The sequence below is a fragment of the Colletotrichum siamense genome, assembly GCF_013390195.1.
Source record: "Colletotrichum siamense strain Cg363 chromosome Unknown KSG_Cg363_contig03, whole genome shotgun sequence".
In the NCBI taxonomy this organism is placed as follows: Eukaryota; Fungi; Ascomycota; class Sordariomycetes; order Glomerellales; family Glomerellaceae; genus Colletotrichum; species Colletotrichum siamense.
In genome coordinates this window covers 6,304,980-6,321,162 of record NW_023501016.1, presented here as the reverse complement: position 1 = coordinate 6,321,162, position 16,183 = coordinate 6,304,980, and the positions used below count along the sequence as shown (strand labels likewise).

The following is a 16,183-nucleotide window of genomic DNA, read 5'->3' as shown; positions in this document are numbered from 1 at the left end:
AGCTTCACACATTGGACACCTGACGTTCCTTAAGCTGTGTTTGAGGTTGTAACTGGCACCTGCTATTCTCGGATCCTCGCAGGGGTTGCCATGATTCGACGCCCAGCTTGGGTGCAAATAAGCGATGCCACCCCATCCAACACGGTGGCAGTCTGAAACTTGACCATCCGGCTATACCGATCAGCCCTATATTCAGCTGTCTGCAGTGCATTAAACATTTGGTTCACCGCCTGTCATCTGAAAAAGTGAGCAAGAGTGCCCAAACAGTTGTGGAAAAGCAAGTTCAAAAGTGGGACGAAAACCTTCAATGACAGTAATCATATGTCCCTTCGTTTGTCGCATCATTGGTCCAGATTAGTGAGAAGTCAGCGACGAACACCTTGATGTAAACCCCGTGGATTCCAAGTGATCAATTCGATTCGCGTAGAAAACAAAATCGATTGATGTGCTGATCAGCAGAAACTGATCCGCCAATGCAGAAAGTCTGGAGGGGAGCATCAGTCGCTTACCAGTGTGACGCTGGCCCATGCGGGTAGTTAAGCATATTATTAACCACTTGATACCTTTGAAGCCCACTAACGTCGATCATACTCCTCAAAGCTGGGGACAGCTGAGACGTCTCATGGCTCCCACTCGTATCTCCACGCCACTCAGCAGTAAACACTCTCTGTTCCCTCAACGCCAGATATTGCCGTACACAGTGAGGAGGCCCAAAACTCTATATTACTTCCTCGCTGCCACCTCAACTAATGCCGATAATTGTCAATCATCCAGTCTTCTCACCTCGTTCACTCAACTTCTATTCTCATCCGTTGCCGGTCAACCATTTATACTTCAGTAATCTACTTTACCAATCCTCAGCCAAAATGCAGCTTTCCATCACTTCCCTCGTCATCACCCTCGCCGCTGTGGCCTCGCTTGCAGCTGCTGCTCCGGTATGACGCAGGCTCAACCTTTGACACGAAGTCGAGTACTAATATGAGACTGCAGCAACAAAATAACGCACGAGAGAACTTCAAGAACACCAAGTGCAAGAGCCAGGCATGCAAGGACTCTGTCGACTCTGGATGCCCTCTATCTTTCATTAACTTTGAGCTTGGTGGCTGTGACGATCCCAGCTTCTAAACGGTTCATGAAGCTGCGTAGCACAAGGAATGTCTCGTTTCAACTGCTGTCTAGCGAGACGTTAGGGGATGAATAAAGAACGTTGAAGTTGATAACTTGATGCTTCTGGTGTGCCCGGCCGCCGTGTTAATTAAACCTCAAAATGCATTTGTGACTTTCAGCCTCCCGGAACGACCAATAACTGTCGCCATGTGACATACTAGGCTACAGAACTTCACCTTGCCGACTGCCGTCGTCATTCCATTGGCCTATAATCAGGCGACACTCGCGTGCGGCTACCGAGCTTAATACGATTGGAGATTCAATGCGAAACCGGTCTTATCACGGCTATTTGCCATAGTTCCGGAATGAAATTCGATTGCTTCCTTTTCGACGATCATAGGTTCTTGGCATTTGACACTCAGCGGGAAAAGTTTTCAGCCACCTACGACAACACCACGCTCACCGGACACCGTCAGACCAGCCAGCATTTCTGAAGCCAGTGACGTTGTTGAGACACTTCCCAACAGTTAGGAAACTTCAACCGCGATTCTTCTAGCCCCGGTCGCGTCGAAAACGAGTGCAGGCCGCCAGGGCTAGCCGACGGTGGACCAAAATGCGGTTGCGCGGGAACGCGTGGGAAAAGTAAGCTTATCGCTCACGGACGCGCCTATTCTGGGCGCACGATCATGGAACCTGCCGAGCCCTTATTCAAATGAGCCAAGTCGCTCATTAGCGGGAGGCTTCAGCCGGCGCCGTGCCATCGGTGCGCAGCGCTATCCTTGAGGACACGAACAACAACAGCCAGGGTTCACGACCACGTTTTCGTGATCTAATGTGAGTTTCCGTGGGGCCAGACCATCCAAGTCAGCGACCTGCCGGCTTGGTGCCAGGCAAACCTTCTACCTCGAACTTTGGGCTGCATATCCCAATTTTTGGCGGGTTGCCACTGCAGGGGCACTGATGCTTTTTTTCTTCTTCCACCGGATTGTTTTCCGTTCGCCCATGTTCACGATGTGCGGTTCCGTGGCGGCGGTATGCATGTGCTCAAGGTAAGACGGCGGGGCCATGCGGTGTTTGCTTTTCCTCGTGGTTGCCGAGGCGCTACTCGGTCCCTTGCATCACACTTTGTTTTCTGGGAAGCAAGGAAATGATAAGCTGTGAGATTTTCATCATGGATATAATAAGGCCAGCGTAGTGTCCGAATTCTTAGGAACCTTTCAGACAGACAGGACAACAACTCCATCTTCACCTTCATTCTCACAATCAAGGGACATCATTTGATCACCCTGCTTCATTCTTTACATTTATCACATTCGTTCAATCAACACCCTCACTTCTATCAAGATGAAGTTCCTGGCCATTACCTCCCTCGCCGTCGCGGCCTCTGCCGCAGTTGTCGAGAACAAGTTCTGCAACGCCGACAACTGTCTTCGCGCCGTTAGAGCGACGCGTTTCGGAACTGCTACGATGGTCCTTCGTATGGCGGAATGTAGCTCATACCTTGCCGTCACTGAGACTCCCCAGCCATCGTAAGTTTCTTTTCTCATGTCACGTCAAGCAGTGCAGAGTTTCGACTAACAATGACAGCACCACGTTCGTCACCGAGACAAGCCTCGAGACCATCACGCTGAACGCTACACGGACAATCTTCGACCGTGCCGTTGATACCCCGGCCTCCACCACCAAGAACATTCCCGCCTACGCAACGGCTTGCAAGAACGACGCCGCATACCGCAGCGCTTGCTCTTGCTTTGGTGCCACCGGCGTAACGACAACGGCCCCTATCCCGATCATCACTTCCACCGTCTCTGTCGTCGCAACCACCACTGTTGGCCCCTTCGTCAACGCCACCCGCCCTGCCCTCGGCTGCAGCAACCCTTGGACCTGCGGTGACAAGACCATCCCCACATGCTCTCTCGACAAGGCTGGCGAGAAGGGATGCGTCTGCTTCAGGACTGTCGAGGGCAGAGATGTCTGCGCTGTCCCCAACGACTGCCAGCCCTCCTGCAACACCACGAACGACTGCTCTGGTGGTGAGGTCTGCATCAAGCAGAGCTGCTGCTTGGGCGGCACCTGCATGAAGGTCGACGTTTGCTTGAACCAGATTCTGCCCAAGATGATGTTCAAGAAGCGTGCCGGAGCCGGTGCTTGGGTCAAGAGGCAGGGCAAGTTCGACTTCTCGAAGCTCAGCTTGTTCCCTCACGATGCTAGCTTGGAGCAGTAGGAGTCGTCTGTTGATGACTTCACCTACTTTAGGGGAAGATGACCGTGGCGAGCTCTTTTGAATATGTAAATATGCGGATACCCTTCCAAACAGCAGACTTATAGACTTTTAAATATTTTCTATTGTTTAATTGCGACCTTCAATTTCAACGTGCAATGTCCATCCACCGTTTTCTGCGTTCTGTGACACGTACTCGCCCCCATCACATTCCCTTGTCCTTATCACATTCATTCCGCCAAGTCCGCGATGACTTCCTTCGCGCCCCTGATACCAGCTTGCACTGCTCCTTCCATATACCCTTTCCAGACCAAAGATGTCTCGGTTCCAATGAAATGGATGTGGTCTACGGGTTCACGCACAGCCTTTCCGGCGTCACTTGTCAAGACTCCTGGACCCATGACTGGGGACGGAGCTCCTCTCGCCCAGGGATCCTTTGTCCACTCCTTCTCTATGATTTTGATTGGTTCAGGGACACCGTCAACGAATGTACCGAACATGGTTCGGAATTGCTTGAGGACAGCCTCCCGGCGCTCTTCCGCCCGCAACTTAGACCACTGTCGTCCGGGCTCGGCGACGTGAAAGCAGGTGATGCTGTACTGCTGGTCATCAGGCACGCAGGTGTCCCTGCTGAAAACGATTGGCCCGGCCTCGGAGGCGATTGCGCCTGAAAACCCCGCATCTCGCCACCAAGGCTTCTCGAAAACCAAGATAGTCTTCGAGTAGTATCCTAGTTTGGACTTGCTTAGTGTCTCTTTCGTGGCGGGGAGGCTTGGCGTGAACTGGATCAACGGGTAGAGGGTTGACGGGACAGATAGAAGGACCTTCTTGCACCTGTACGCTGGGCCGGGGCTGGTTGAGACCATGCAGCCTTCATCCGATTGAGTAATCTTGGATACCGGCATTGAGAGCTTGACTGCCCCGGCGTTGAGACTTTGGGCAAGCCGGGTTGAGAATGTCTGATTTCCTAAAACCAACATTAGCTCGCACTAAACTTCCCGGAATACACTCGTATGACTTACCTTGGCGGTTTCGCAAGTACTGAGCACCGTCTTTGAGGTCTGAGGAGATGTTCTCCAGTCCCGTTCCAGCTTTTACGTAGTCGATGACAGGGAAAGCGCCAACTTCGCTGCTTTCAAGACCATGGCAAGCTTGGGACAGAACGTTCAAGACAACCGAACCAATGCCGCCTCTGATCTCCTTTTCTCCCAGCTCCGCGAGTGTGAGAGAGTCAATCCTCTTGGCATCGGGTCCTAGCCACGGCATCTCTGAATCAGAACGGTCCACGAGAACAGCTATCTGCCCAAAGGCCTCATATAGCTGCGCTTGTTGCCTGTCGTCCAGCTATAGGATTCAGGTCAGCCGTGTGCAAATATTTCGATGCAATAGCACCTTTTTTGCGAAATAACAGAGACATCTGCGACTTACTGGAAATGGCATGCCAGAGTAAGGAAATGAGATCGTCTTCTGGTTGCTGTCTTGGTACAGGTTCAACCCAGTGGCAGTTTGTTCGATGAGCTCAAAGCCAAACTCCTTAGCCAAGCGGTACATTTCAGCCTGGCTGGTGTCGTTGATCCACGCAGCGCCTATATCGACAACACCGCCCTGAGGAGAAGCTGGGACTGACAATGTCTTGCCGCCGACGCGGTCCATGGCCTCCAAAACCACGTACGATAGACCGCTCTTGTGAATGTCAACGGCGGCACGAAGGCCACTGAGACCTGCACCCACGATGACGACGTCCACATCAACAGGCTGAATAGGTGTAGAGGACATTTCGGCCATCTTTTTGGGAGGATAGCAAGTGGGAGAGAACGTTGAATGAAGACCCTTTGAGTTGCAACGACTTTGCTTATCGAAACCCATTGATTTTAGTGACGAAGCCGCCGTCATTAAATAGTGTTCCTCGTCAAAGTCATCTTGGAGCCACATCTCAGCATTTACCTCCGTTTCTCAAAGCCATAGGCCTAGGTCATGGAGTCCGCGGACTTCCTTCATGATGGGACGAAACTGTGTTCCGCGGCCGTCTTGCTGATGCGCGGAACAAATCCGCCAACGCGCCCTTAGAACATGGCGCCAAGATACGCCGCTGATAAGTGTAAGCACGTCGTTTATCGCAGAGATTCGGACGAGCCGCAAATAAGCACTACTTACATAGGCCTTGGCGAGCCAATCTTCCGTACACCGTCATGCTACACCGTAGAAGCGGGACCTCAGGCGCCGTAGTCGGCCCCACTTCAAGCCCGGTGCCGGGACATGGATCGGGTGCCGCGGCCTGCGGGGCGCATGCTTATCTCTCTTCAACGCACGTGCAGTTCGAATACCGGGTGCCGAGAAATCCGCGTCCTAGCTTCAATGGGCATGGCATTTGGTTCTTGTTCTTACGCATCACTTTGCGTCATTTTCTTGATGGCAGCGCTTTAGTCTCTTTAGTCTCACTTACCACGGCCTAATCATTTTTGCTCTAGTTCACATACTACCTACCATAAACCGACCAGATTGAACATGTATCCGTACTTATCCAGATGCCACTCGCTCCTCCATTTGGCCAATATGAATCACACGCAACTCACTCTGTATCAACAGTCCCTTTTGGTTAACAGAAGATGTCCAACATTTCTCCGTTCCCCGAGTGCATTTTCCTAATGCTGTCGTGGTATCTGCATCAAATCTTTGGTCAAGCTGCTTGGTATTGTTCTACAGTATAATGCAGCGACACCGATAACATCGTACAGTATACATAAAAGGTTATTACATACAGGTGGATTAGTCTTCATTCAGCTACGGAAAATCATCCTAGCTGCGTCCTGTTTCTTTTCACAAAATAGAATCATACAACCACTTCAACGTGTGTACGCACTGAAAGAGCTTCCCGAGCTCAAAGACCCCTTCTTCGTATCCTCAACACGTCATCTTCACGCCACTAGGGCACCGGCGATGGGAGGCGCTGCTGCTGCTGCGGGCTCAGCGGGAGCGGCAGGTGCAGCAGGAGCGGCGGGTTCGGCAGGAGCAGCGGGAGCAGCTGGGGCGGCAGCGGGAGCTTCGGCAGGAGGCGCGGCCGGAGCGGCAGCCGGGGGAGGGCCACCACCGCCACCGCCAGCACCCTGTGCCGGTGCCGGGACAAAGGCGGCGTTTGCGAGAGGGATTTGACCAACAGCTCCGCCGACAACTGTCTTTCCGTCGACGTTAGCCTTGGCGGCTGCTGCGAGTTTCGAGTACTGAACGACTTGTTGCGCGTTTGTGCTAATTCATGGTTAGTTTTCATGTGATACTAATTCGAGATGAACGATACTCACGGGTTGATGACCAGCACCTGGCCCTCTTGACAGTGAGGCCCCGTGGCGCAGTACATGAACATCGTGGCGGTACTCGTAATCGGCATGTTGAACGTTCCAACCATCGCCTGACCGTCCTTGAAAGGAATGTGTCCGCTGTGGATGGCGGTAGGCACCGTATCCTGCAGCGGCTGGCATGCTGCGCCCTCCGCACTCTGCGTGACCGTGTGGTTGCCGTTGCTAAACTGGAACTGTACGACATCGCCGACCTGCGCCGTGATCAAGTTCGGTACGAAAGTATCCTGCGCTCCGCCGACCACCACCGGGATGAGTTGATTGCCTTGAGGAGTAGCCGGTGCAGCCGGTGCCGCTTGTCGCCTGACTGTGTGAAGTTGTCAGCTTTAGTTCTTCGTATCACATCCTGTGTTTCTTACTTCTGAAGGGCCGGTGAGGAACACCTCCCACCACAGTTCCATCAGGCGGGAAAGGATCTCTCTTGTTCAGCGGCTGCGGCATCGCGCTGACGGTGGCCGCTGCCATCAAGGCCCAAGCTGAAAGAACCCTCATATTGAAGCCGATCGCGGATCGAGTAAGAATCGAAGGGAAAGTCCGAAGGAATGACTGAAGTGAACACTGCTCAGCAGTGACTCGCGCCTGGCTGATTAAAAAAAGGGTAAATGACAGTAAATGCCGATCAAGAAAGAAAATCTCACGGCTTGTCCTCACTAGGAGGGACGGGATGAAGAGAAAGGAGTGAAGATGGAGACACAGGATGGTCAAGACCCAGATTCAAGTAACTCTAAATTTTGAATTATATTAGCTGCGGCGGAGGGCGCATATTTGCATCCGAAAAAAGCGCGAAAGCCAAGACTCAAGAAGCCTTTTCCCGGGTTGACTAATGACTGATGAAATCCAATGCCGACACAGGGGGATGCCCGAGTGGAGGTTCTCCGGTGTCTCCTCGCAGACGTACTGCAGAGTCAAGACAACGAAAGACGAACTCCTCCTCAACCCTCCCTCGCGCCAGATGGTTCAGGCTCGGCGTCATTGAGGCTCGTGCTGCCAAGATGTCTGATGATGTTCCGTGATGGTTTGAGGCTCTACTGGACGATTCCTCTTCGGGCAGTCGGAACCTCGCAGGGTGGGTGGCGATCTAGCGGGAGATCATGTCGATTGGATCGTCGCCGTCCCTTCTCTCCACCGAGGATCATGGGATGGCGTAAGTCTGCGTTTCCGAGTTGAGATGTCAGTGGGGCCGAAGTGGGCGGACGGATCCCGACGAGGAGAACTCTCGCGCGCTTCTGGCGTTTCAAGTCGCCTTCAGGTGGTCTTTTTCGGCTTATGTGACGGGCCCCTTCTCCCAAGAAGCCCAAGAAATACCAAGGAGCACATGGTTTTGGGCTGTTCTGGGGGGAGGGGATCCACCACCGAGACTGCGACGGCTTGTCAGTAGCAATGTCATGACATGATGACAGGCCTTGACAGCGCTCTCGTTCGGACTGTGCAGTCGGCACCTGCGTTCGGCAGGGCGCCAAGAGGCTTGAACTGTCCGCTTAGTCAGTCTTATTGGGTTGACGGCTGAAACGACTGCCCAGGATTGAGACGAAAGAGGACAATGAATCCATGCTTCGGTAACGTTCCGTAGCGCGCGGGCGCGTTCGACCACAATAAATGCTCCGCTGCCCTCGCCAAAAGTTGGGGGCTTCGCCAAAAGTTGAAAAACATCGACGGGTCCCAGGAAGATCTCTCTGAAAGATCGCCAGCCTCCGCGTATCAACCAGCTCGCACTTCTTGTTGGCAGTCTTGGTATGCCACGACGCCATTACGTCCGCCTCTTGCACTTGCGACAGAGGCTGTGCTCTTGTCGATTCAAAACCAACAGTCTTCTCGCTCCTGGACCGTTTCTGCGTGTCGCTTCTGCCCCACAGCTTGACTTGCCAAGCAACCCATGGCTCTTGGTAAAATCTCGGGTTTTCCGCTCGGCCTTTATCTGCTTGTTCCTGTCGCTCTGTGAGATGGTGAGGAGCACCCTGCGACAATTAGCGCCAGGCACAACCCATCAAGCCGAGCCTCAACGCATGATGCCGTCCCCCCGAAAAGAAACTCTACCACGACGGCGCTTTGGATGAGAAGGTTTGTAAGCTAGAGGCGCATTTTGCTTCATCATCTACCGACAATCTCTACCGATAACCAACTACAGCGAGGCCAACATTGCCGGCCGGCATGATTTGTTCAAGCCCGATGGATTTTCGTCCGAGTGGAGCATCTTCAATACTGTAGACAGGTGCTGTAACCAACAGGAACACATTCGTAACAAGCAACCTCCTTGTCGCGGAGGCCAGGGGCGCGCCCACATTGTCCCCGGCGGCCGAAAAAACCGGCGCCGGTATTTGCTCCACTTCTGCCCTATGGGTCCGTTCTTGTCTGCCAATCGAGTTGATCCCGTAGATCGTGAATCACCATCAACATCATCAATTCAGTGAGCGAGGCGCATCTTAGGCGGCGTCGATGTTTGATGTTCCGCACATTTGTTCCAAATATCTTCATACTCTAGAAAATCACGGGCTTGGAGACAATCTATGATTTTCTGCATTAAATGACTAGTTTGTAGAAAGGACGTCCCATGCTTTATGTGTTGAAGTTTTTCAACGTGGAAAAATATTCCGGCCTACAATCAAACAACATTGTGACGTATGCCTTCCACTCACTATTTGCCTCACTTCGATTCTCTTGCCACATGCGAGAGGCCACTCAGTCCTTGAAGCGCATTGCGTCAGATAATCCGACTTGGTGTGGTGGAGTCCTCCATGTGTTTTGTTCGGTCCTACAAATCTAGCATAACCTTCTCCATACTGTTCCTGCTACCTATGCCACATCTTATCCCATCTCAAGTTTTCTACTGGTCCGATGAACGTGTGCCCATTTCGCAATCAAGACAAAACATTGGGGCACAAATCCTCGGAAACTGAGCTATCCGTTGTAGGATGCTACAGAAATGCGATGACTGCCCTCAGATAGATGGGCCAAGAATCCACTTCCAATGTTTACTGGGGTTTCGTCCGGACCTGGCTGTAACATGTTTTCACTCTTATCTCTGGCTGACAAACCGAGTCTCCCATGTGCAGGATGCCTCTGGCAGGACCCGAACTTCGGCTGGTGCACCGCTTTCCAGCCCAACGCAAAGCTCGACTATCAAAAGAAATGGGTCCAATCCAACATGTTGATCGCACTTTTAAACAGGTGCTGTAAGGTCTGATAGCGCACCTTTTCGTCATCTAATGCGATTATCAATCAATGGTCTCCATCTCAGAGGAGTTTTGCTATCCGGGAGAGTAGTAAGTATAGACGATAAAAAGGACGACAAAAACCACGATAGTGGCAGGGAGAGGGATAGAGACAGGGACGACAGGGATGCTTGCTCCGTTAGCGCAGTGTACGCAACCGCTGCGGCAGAGGTTGAGCGCAAAAGAGATGATATCTGAAGTCGAAGAATTCTTTTAATGATTATGGAGACTCATGCTGGATTGATTTCATAGTAATACAGCCACGATTGCTGATGTCTGACGAACTACGTTCTTCATAGTTCATGTTCACTTGGACTTGGCTTTATGTGGTGGAGATCGTTCAATTTTCATTCCATAGTCGGATTTCAAAAGTGAGCCAAATACACGAATAAAAACCAAACGCCCTTTGCTCCGTTAGGACAGAAATGTTTAACTTACTAACAATAGCAACAGCATCAACACCAACGACCAGAATAACACAGGCATGGTGACAATACTGAGATTAAGAATAGAATCAACCATCACATAGCTAAGTAATAGTTACAACAGACTGGATACCTTAACAAGTACAACCAAAGGTTTGAAGAGTTCCATTCTTTTCAACTGATGCTTGTATAGATATCCATTGGTTTCACAGATCATTCTGAGTCATAGTTTGGGTGATGATCCGATTCTCATAAAAGCCAGTATTGATATGGAGCTCGGCAAGTCTTCAATCTTCATTCACAACACAGGCATCACAGGAGAGACAAGGTATATATAGATCAAGTTTATTTACGTTATCTGACCAAAATATCGTTCCATAAGAATAAGATAAGTCATACTCTTCATACATAAAAAACATCCTTCATTGACCGTGGGTATGTCTGCTAGTCGTGCTTCGCCAAAAGCTCTTCAAAGATTAACTTCAGCTCAGATGGTAGCGACGGCCGTGGCGAAAAGCCAATTAAGCCCTGACGAGGGTGAGGCCGTAGGTGGAGAGAATCTCGTTGACCGGCTGGAAGTAGGTGGTTCCGCCGGAAGAGCAGTCGCCGGAGCCTCCAGAGGTGACACCCTGGGCCTGGGCGCCAGAGTAGAAAGAACCGCCAGAGTCACCGGGCTCGGCGCAGACACTGGTACGGGTGAGACCAGTGACACGGCCCTCGGAGTAGTTGACGGTAGCGCCGAGAGCGCCGACAGTGCCGCAGAAGACACCGGTGGTGGAGCCGGAGCGGCAGATGGAGGCACCGACAGCAGCAGCAGTGCTGCCGGAGACGGGGAGGTTGCCACGTCCGTAGCCGTCAATGTAGCCGGTGAGGGTGGTGCCGGAGACAGTGCGGATGTAGGACATGTCGGCGGAGCCGGGGAAGACGGAGCCGGAGAAGGTTCCGAGGGAGGCACCGGAGCTGGTGGTGGCAGTGGCACCGACGCTACCGCAGTGACCAGCGGAGACGAAACCGGTGGTGACGGAGAAACCGATGGAGCAACGAGCAGAGCGGTTGATGAGGTAGGCGTCACCACCGTAGACGGTGGCGAAGGTGGAGGGCATCGTGGAGACGGTGCGGACCTCGAACTCGCCGGCGGCAAGGCCGACCTTGGCAGCGAGCTCCTCGGCGTGGGCGGTGCTGCCCTCAAGAGCCTCAAGGACGAGCTTGTTGGCGGCAACGTCGACGTAGTAGGAGGCAATGCCGGAGTCGGCAGAGTTGGCGTCGCGGCGGGCAGCGGGCTCGGCGATGTCAATGCCGTCGAGGGCGGCCTTGGCGGACTCGAGCTTGGTGAGGTCGTTGGCAACAACAGTGGGGACGGCGCCAGCGTTGGTGATCTCGGAGGTCAGGGCCTCGTCGGTGACGGCGACGTTGACGGTGGTGCCGTCCTCGGAGATCCAGGCACCGGCGAACTTGGCACCAGCGGAGTTCTTGATGGACTCAATGACATCGGTGGAGCGCTGCTCGAAGGCAACACGAGCGTTGGCATCTCTGGCGTCCAGACCGAAGTCGCGCTTCATGGCAGCGAGGATCTTGGGGTGGAGGCTGGTCGCGGCCTCGGTGGGAGCACCGTAGGCGACGGGGAGGACGACCGCGAGGAAAGAGAGGAACTTAGTGAGCTCCATGGCTGCTGACTTGCTGTAGACAACGAGTGGGTGAAAGAGGTCTTGATGTTGTGAGGAGGAGACAGTAAGTCAGATGAGTCCGATGCTGCTGCTGCTGAAGAAAGGAAATCTCAGACTGGAGGAGAAATTCATCCTTATTTATACACATCTTGATCATGATATCGTGACGAGCATCATGGTCTTGTTGCCGCTGGCCAAAACAGAGGCCTACTTCGCCCCAGCCATCGTCAGATGCCTCCTTCCCAATACGCCTCAATCCGTTCTGCGATGTTACTGCAGATTCCCATGATATCACCAGGGCCTTCCTCAACAGGCACTTGAGAAGACAACCGACATGTGGTGTTACCGTGGGCTTCCGTAGTGTCAACAGGGCCTTCCTCAAAAGGCACTTGGAAAGCATTCGCCCCGCGATGTCACAGTAGTATTAATCGGAAAGTCCCTAAAAGGCACCTCTGAAGACTGTTTACCCCGCGATGCGATGGCTTACAGCCGAATAGGAAGGAGTAGGCTAGAAGATATGGACCAGATTGCAGCATCTCATCGATAAGATGCTGCATCTCTTAGCTGGCAAAACGCGGCCAAGAACTCGCGCTTTTCGCGGGCTCCTCCGTTGGCTTTGGCAATATGCAAAGTAAAGTCCAGAGCATCGGCTTCGAGCCGGCTGTATCTTCGAATCTGGCAGGCGAGCGGTAACATGCCGGCCGGTGCCATTTCTAGCCATTTCTGGTGCAAGGACCGGACGATCGCCGCCCTCGACCTGCAAGATTAGGTCGGGTGGCCGGCAGCCGGCGCTAGCAGGAAATCTTATGTAGACCTCAGCCACTGGTCATGAGTTGCCAGCTTTGCGGAGAATGTTGCAATCCTCCTGCTGTCGGTAATATTCTTATGTAACTCGTACTTCACAGCGGCCGGTAGTGGTATGCATGCCCGTTTACTTGGCCAGGAACACTAAGATGCACAACCACCGAGGGGCAAGGCAGTTGTTATTCGCTACGGGCTCGGTCGGTCCTCTTTTCAGGAAGGTAGCATAGTCGTTGGCAGACCGAGCGCATTAGGAAGGCAGAGGCAGGCCGTGATGTGCGAGCCCTATGTAGAAGGTCGAGAACCGTGGTATGAAGGATGAGGTTCCTCGGTATTTCATTTCTCCACCTCTTATCCGATCATGACGCGATCGTTGCCAAGGTGCGGAGAGCGCCAATCAATAACAAGCATTCGACACTAAATTGCTGTTGAAACCAGTTGAGAGCCTCGTTTAATAGGAACTCGGAGAAAAGGGCGGGTCCGTCGTTCTTGGCGTCAACTCGTGATAGGCTGGCTGGGCGCCAACCTGTCCGTCATTGTAACCCTACTATCTCTTGGCGTCTGACAAGCAACTTGCTTGATGGGAGGATACTACTGTTCTGATCAGGCGACTGTTGCCTAGAAACCTGAACCTTGATGGCTAGCAAGCAAGCGAGTTATTGAGGATATCGTGGTCGGTTCAGTCAGTTTCAGAGCCCTATGGACGGAGTTGCGTCATGATAACATTTCAACAAAATATGTTGAAATTGGTGCGTCCAAATGTTGCGGTATTGAATGAAGATACTTTACGAGGCCTGATGCACAGAAATCCTAGCGCCCAAAGGTTTTTGAGAGTTTTCGCGTCGTGATTGCCACAATTTCCGATGTCGCGTTGTCGCCTTCGTTACAGTCTTAGTCGTCTTTTTGGCATCTACTGACCCTCATGGTCCGCAACATTCACTCGGCGTCAGAACTTGGCATTCATGAAAAATACCTCAATCTGGTCCCAATTGACGTCGGTAAAGCCTGCTAGATACCGTGCATGATAGGCCGCCAGCCAACGAGAGTTCGTTCAATGAACAGCTTGTCCGGCTCGCCATCGCTGAAGAGGAAGGTAGCGTGATCGTCCCTGACGTGGATGAATTCAGGGAAATGTCGCCGGCGCCTATCGTGTCCCACTTGAAATGATTGCGAGTGAGGCGGGTGGTAAGAAGCCAAATAGCTGTAGCATGCCATCTTCGACGTCGTCGGATCCACAACACTGGACTCACGCTACGATGTCGGCTTAGGAATTACGATGAGTGTTACCACTTCCCTTGGCCTGTCGTTTCCTTAGCACGTTCATGACATGATGCCAGTTGGATCGTGGTTGAGCCAATATCGAACGTAGACGAGGCCGTCACCGCCGTGGTCGCAGTCACATCTCTCGCACTCGGTTGACTTCAACATGGGACTATCTTGATGTCAGCTCTTGATAAAGGAGTTGCGCCTAACACATATTTTCCTCCGTACCAGAGCTGACCATCATTATTGAGTGCAGGGCAGGGACCGCAGCCCCATGCTGCGAAGAAATAGGAATTGATCCAGGCTCAAGCTGTCCATACCGTTCAAGTGCTGGTGAGGGGACATGAACCAAATGAATGTTGTCGGAGTCAACCGTTTTGGTCATTAGAGGGGCTGTCGGTAAATGAAAGCATGGACTCTGTTGAACTCCGCAAGAAAAGGATAGTATCCCAGTAAGGTTTACAGGGTCCAACTCTGAAGCAAATTGCCAAGGCCTCATCGAGTTCAACGGAGCCAAAACCACCAAACACATGAACGAGCGTGCGTGCAAGCGAATGAACTAAACGAGAAAATGTAGCATTGTGCTCTGTGGCGATCGAAATTCGACTTATATCTTGCGTGTGGCGTGTTAGGTAAATCTTGGCTAGGGGAGGACGGTGGAGAGAAGAAGAGAGAAGTAACCCGCTTGAGTCTTTCACATCACTTTACGGACGGGCCGATCCGCTGATGTGCGACTGTGCCGCCGTCCCGCACAAACTCCTTTCAGCCTCTCATGAGTCATGCGTGGAAAATCTCGACCACGAGTAAACACAGGGCTGCGGGTCGTCCCTCCTACAAACAATAGATCTTGAAAAATCCACTGAGGCTGAAAGCGAGACTGGATCGCTCGCCAAGTCAGGTTCAAGCATCAGCTGCCACGCAGAATGGTACCGATAATATGCAACAGATGTACAAGTAAGACTCGTTATAATATTAGCAGATGGCCAGCACTACTGGAGAACAGTCAAAGTTGAGTTCAAAAGTCTTAATGAATGCATGGATATGTTAAGATACTGGCAAATCCGAACATCAAAATCCCCGCTGAAAAGGGCGGTAACCCGAGTAAAACTTGATCATCCAACTCCTCAAGAACGATCTATCCTGCAGACGCGTTCTTTGCATGCGTTCTATGCCAGACCTTGAGATGGCATCGGCACGCACGAAGCTCTCGGACATTACTCGACATTTTTCGGCGTCAGTCATGTGCAGCAACTGTGCCATAGGGCTTATACCCCCCGAAATCCATCGCCAAGCATTGAAAATCTCGTCAACAGAATCCCAGCCTTCTTTCTCTCTAGCCGTGCGCAAGGGAGCCACCATAGTAAGCCCACGTTCGTCTCTTTGGAAAAGGAACTCCCGGCTAAAATATGGCCCCTTGTTGCAAGCAAGTCGATAAATTGGCACATCCACGCCTCCAGACTTCCTGTAACAAACGAGAGCTGACTCGAGGCTGATTTGGCTTCGCTGTTCAAAGGAACCAAGCTTCTGGCTGGGTATCGCTTCCAAATCCTTTGGCATTTGCCTTACGGACAGTCGTGTCCATGACAACTTCGCCGAATGGTAAACCACATCTTGCGTTTGGATCGCGTCTTTAAGGCTTTGCGCCTGGTATCGTAACACAAATTTCGACTTCGCAGATAATTTCTTTTCCAGCCCCTCTACGTCAACTACCTCCCGCAAACATAGCCACAAGTACTCGTCATATCTGCGGTAGAAGAACTTGGCGATGTTATTGAAATAAAGCCAAACAGGATAGAGACCATCCTGTGTTTCCCACGTGGCCAAAGTTGTATCCAAGTCTCTGCATAGGGCAAGCTCTGAGGCACTCTCATCGGGGGCTCTACCTATGTATAGGGACTGAACATAGATCTCGAAACAAAGCACCGCGCGTTGCTTGAAAAAGAGATCTTCCTGTTGATGAGAATCCGTGAACCAATCGTCTCGATTCCGGCGGGAGGATGGCAGGAATTGCCAGGGCAAAACGTAGTATTGTTCCGTGTTCTCATACTCGTGCACCCAAAGCCCTGAGAGCACGGTGTTGACCTCTTCAATAATTTTCAGTAATGTGAGGATGGAATCAAAGTCTTCAGGCCAAAGCGACTGG

General features: G+C 52.1%; 5 protein-coding genes across 5 annotated transcripts; 2 read left to right on the top strand and 3 right to left on the bottom strand.

The window, feature by feature from the left end:
* Nucleotides 1-866: 866 nt before the first annotated feature.
* CGCS363_v005687 (uncharacterized protein) lies at nt 867-1,125 on the top strand (the record flags this gene model as incomplete). The annotated part of the gene is made up of 2 exons (XM_036637536.1): nt 867-935; nt 991-1,125. 2 exons carry the CDS (start codon nt 867-869, stop codon nt 1,123-1,125), a joined length of 204 nt encoding a protein of 67 aa, XP_036497685.1.
* Nucleotides 1,126-2,451: 1,326 nt separating this feature from the next.
* Nucleotides 2,452-3,331, top strand: CGCS363_v005686 (uncharacterized protein; the record flags this gene model as incomplete). The annotated part of the gene is made up of 2 exons (XM_036637535.1): nt 2,452-2,636; nt 2,695-3,331. The coding sequence occupies 2 exons, from the start codon at nt 2,452-2,454 to the stop codon at nt 3,329-3,331; spliced, it is 822 nt and encodes a 273-aa protein (XP_036497686.1).
* A 227-nt stretch (nt 3,332-3,558) lies between these two features.
* maoA-1 (putative flavin-containing monoamine oxidase A) lies at nt 3,559-5,104 on the bottom strand (the record flags this gene model as incomplete). The annotated part of the gene is made up of 3 exons (XM_036637534.1): nt 3,559-4,295; nt 4,351-4,672; nt 4,757-5,104. 3 exons carry the CDS (start codon nt 5,102-5,104, stop codon nt 3,559-3,561), a joined length of 1,407 nt encoding a protein of 468 aa, XP_036497687.1.
* A 1,139-nt stretch (nt 5,105-6,243) lies between these two features.
* Nucleotides 6,244-7,170, bottom strand: CGCS363_v005684 (Extracellular serine-rich protein; the record flags this gene model as incomplete). The annotated part of the gene is made up of 3 exons (XM_036637533.1): nt 6,244-6,571; nt 6,625-6,985; nt 7,038-7,170. The coding sequence occupies 3 exons, from the start codon at nt 7,168-7,170 to the stop codon at nt 6,244-6,246; spliced, it is 822 nt and encodes a 273-aa protein (XP_036497688.1).
* A 3,663-nt stretch (nt 7,171-10,833) lies between these two features.
* Nucleotides 10,834-11,976, bottom strand: sprC (Streptogrisin-C; the record flags this gene model as incomplete). Its single annotated transcript, XM_036637532.1, has 1 exon — nt 10,834-11,976. One exon carries the CDS (start codon nt 11,974-11,976, stop codon nt 10,834-10,836), a length of 1,143 nt encoding a protein of 380 aa, XP_036497682.1.
* Between the last annotated feature and the right edge of the window lie 4,207 nt (nt 11,977-16,183).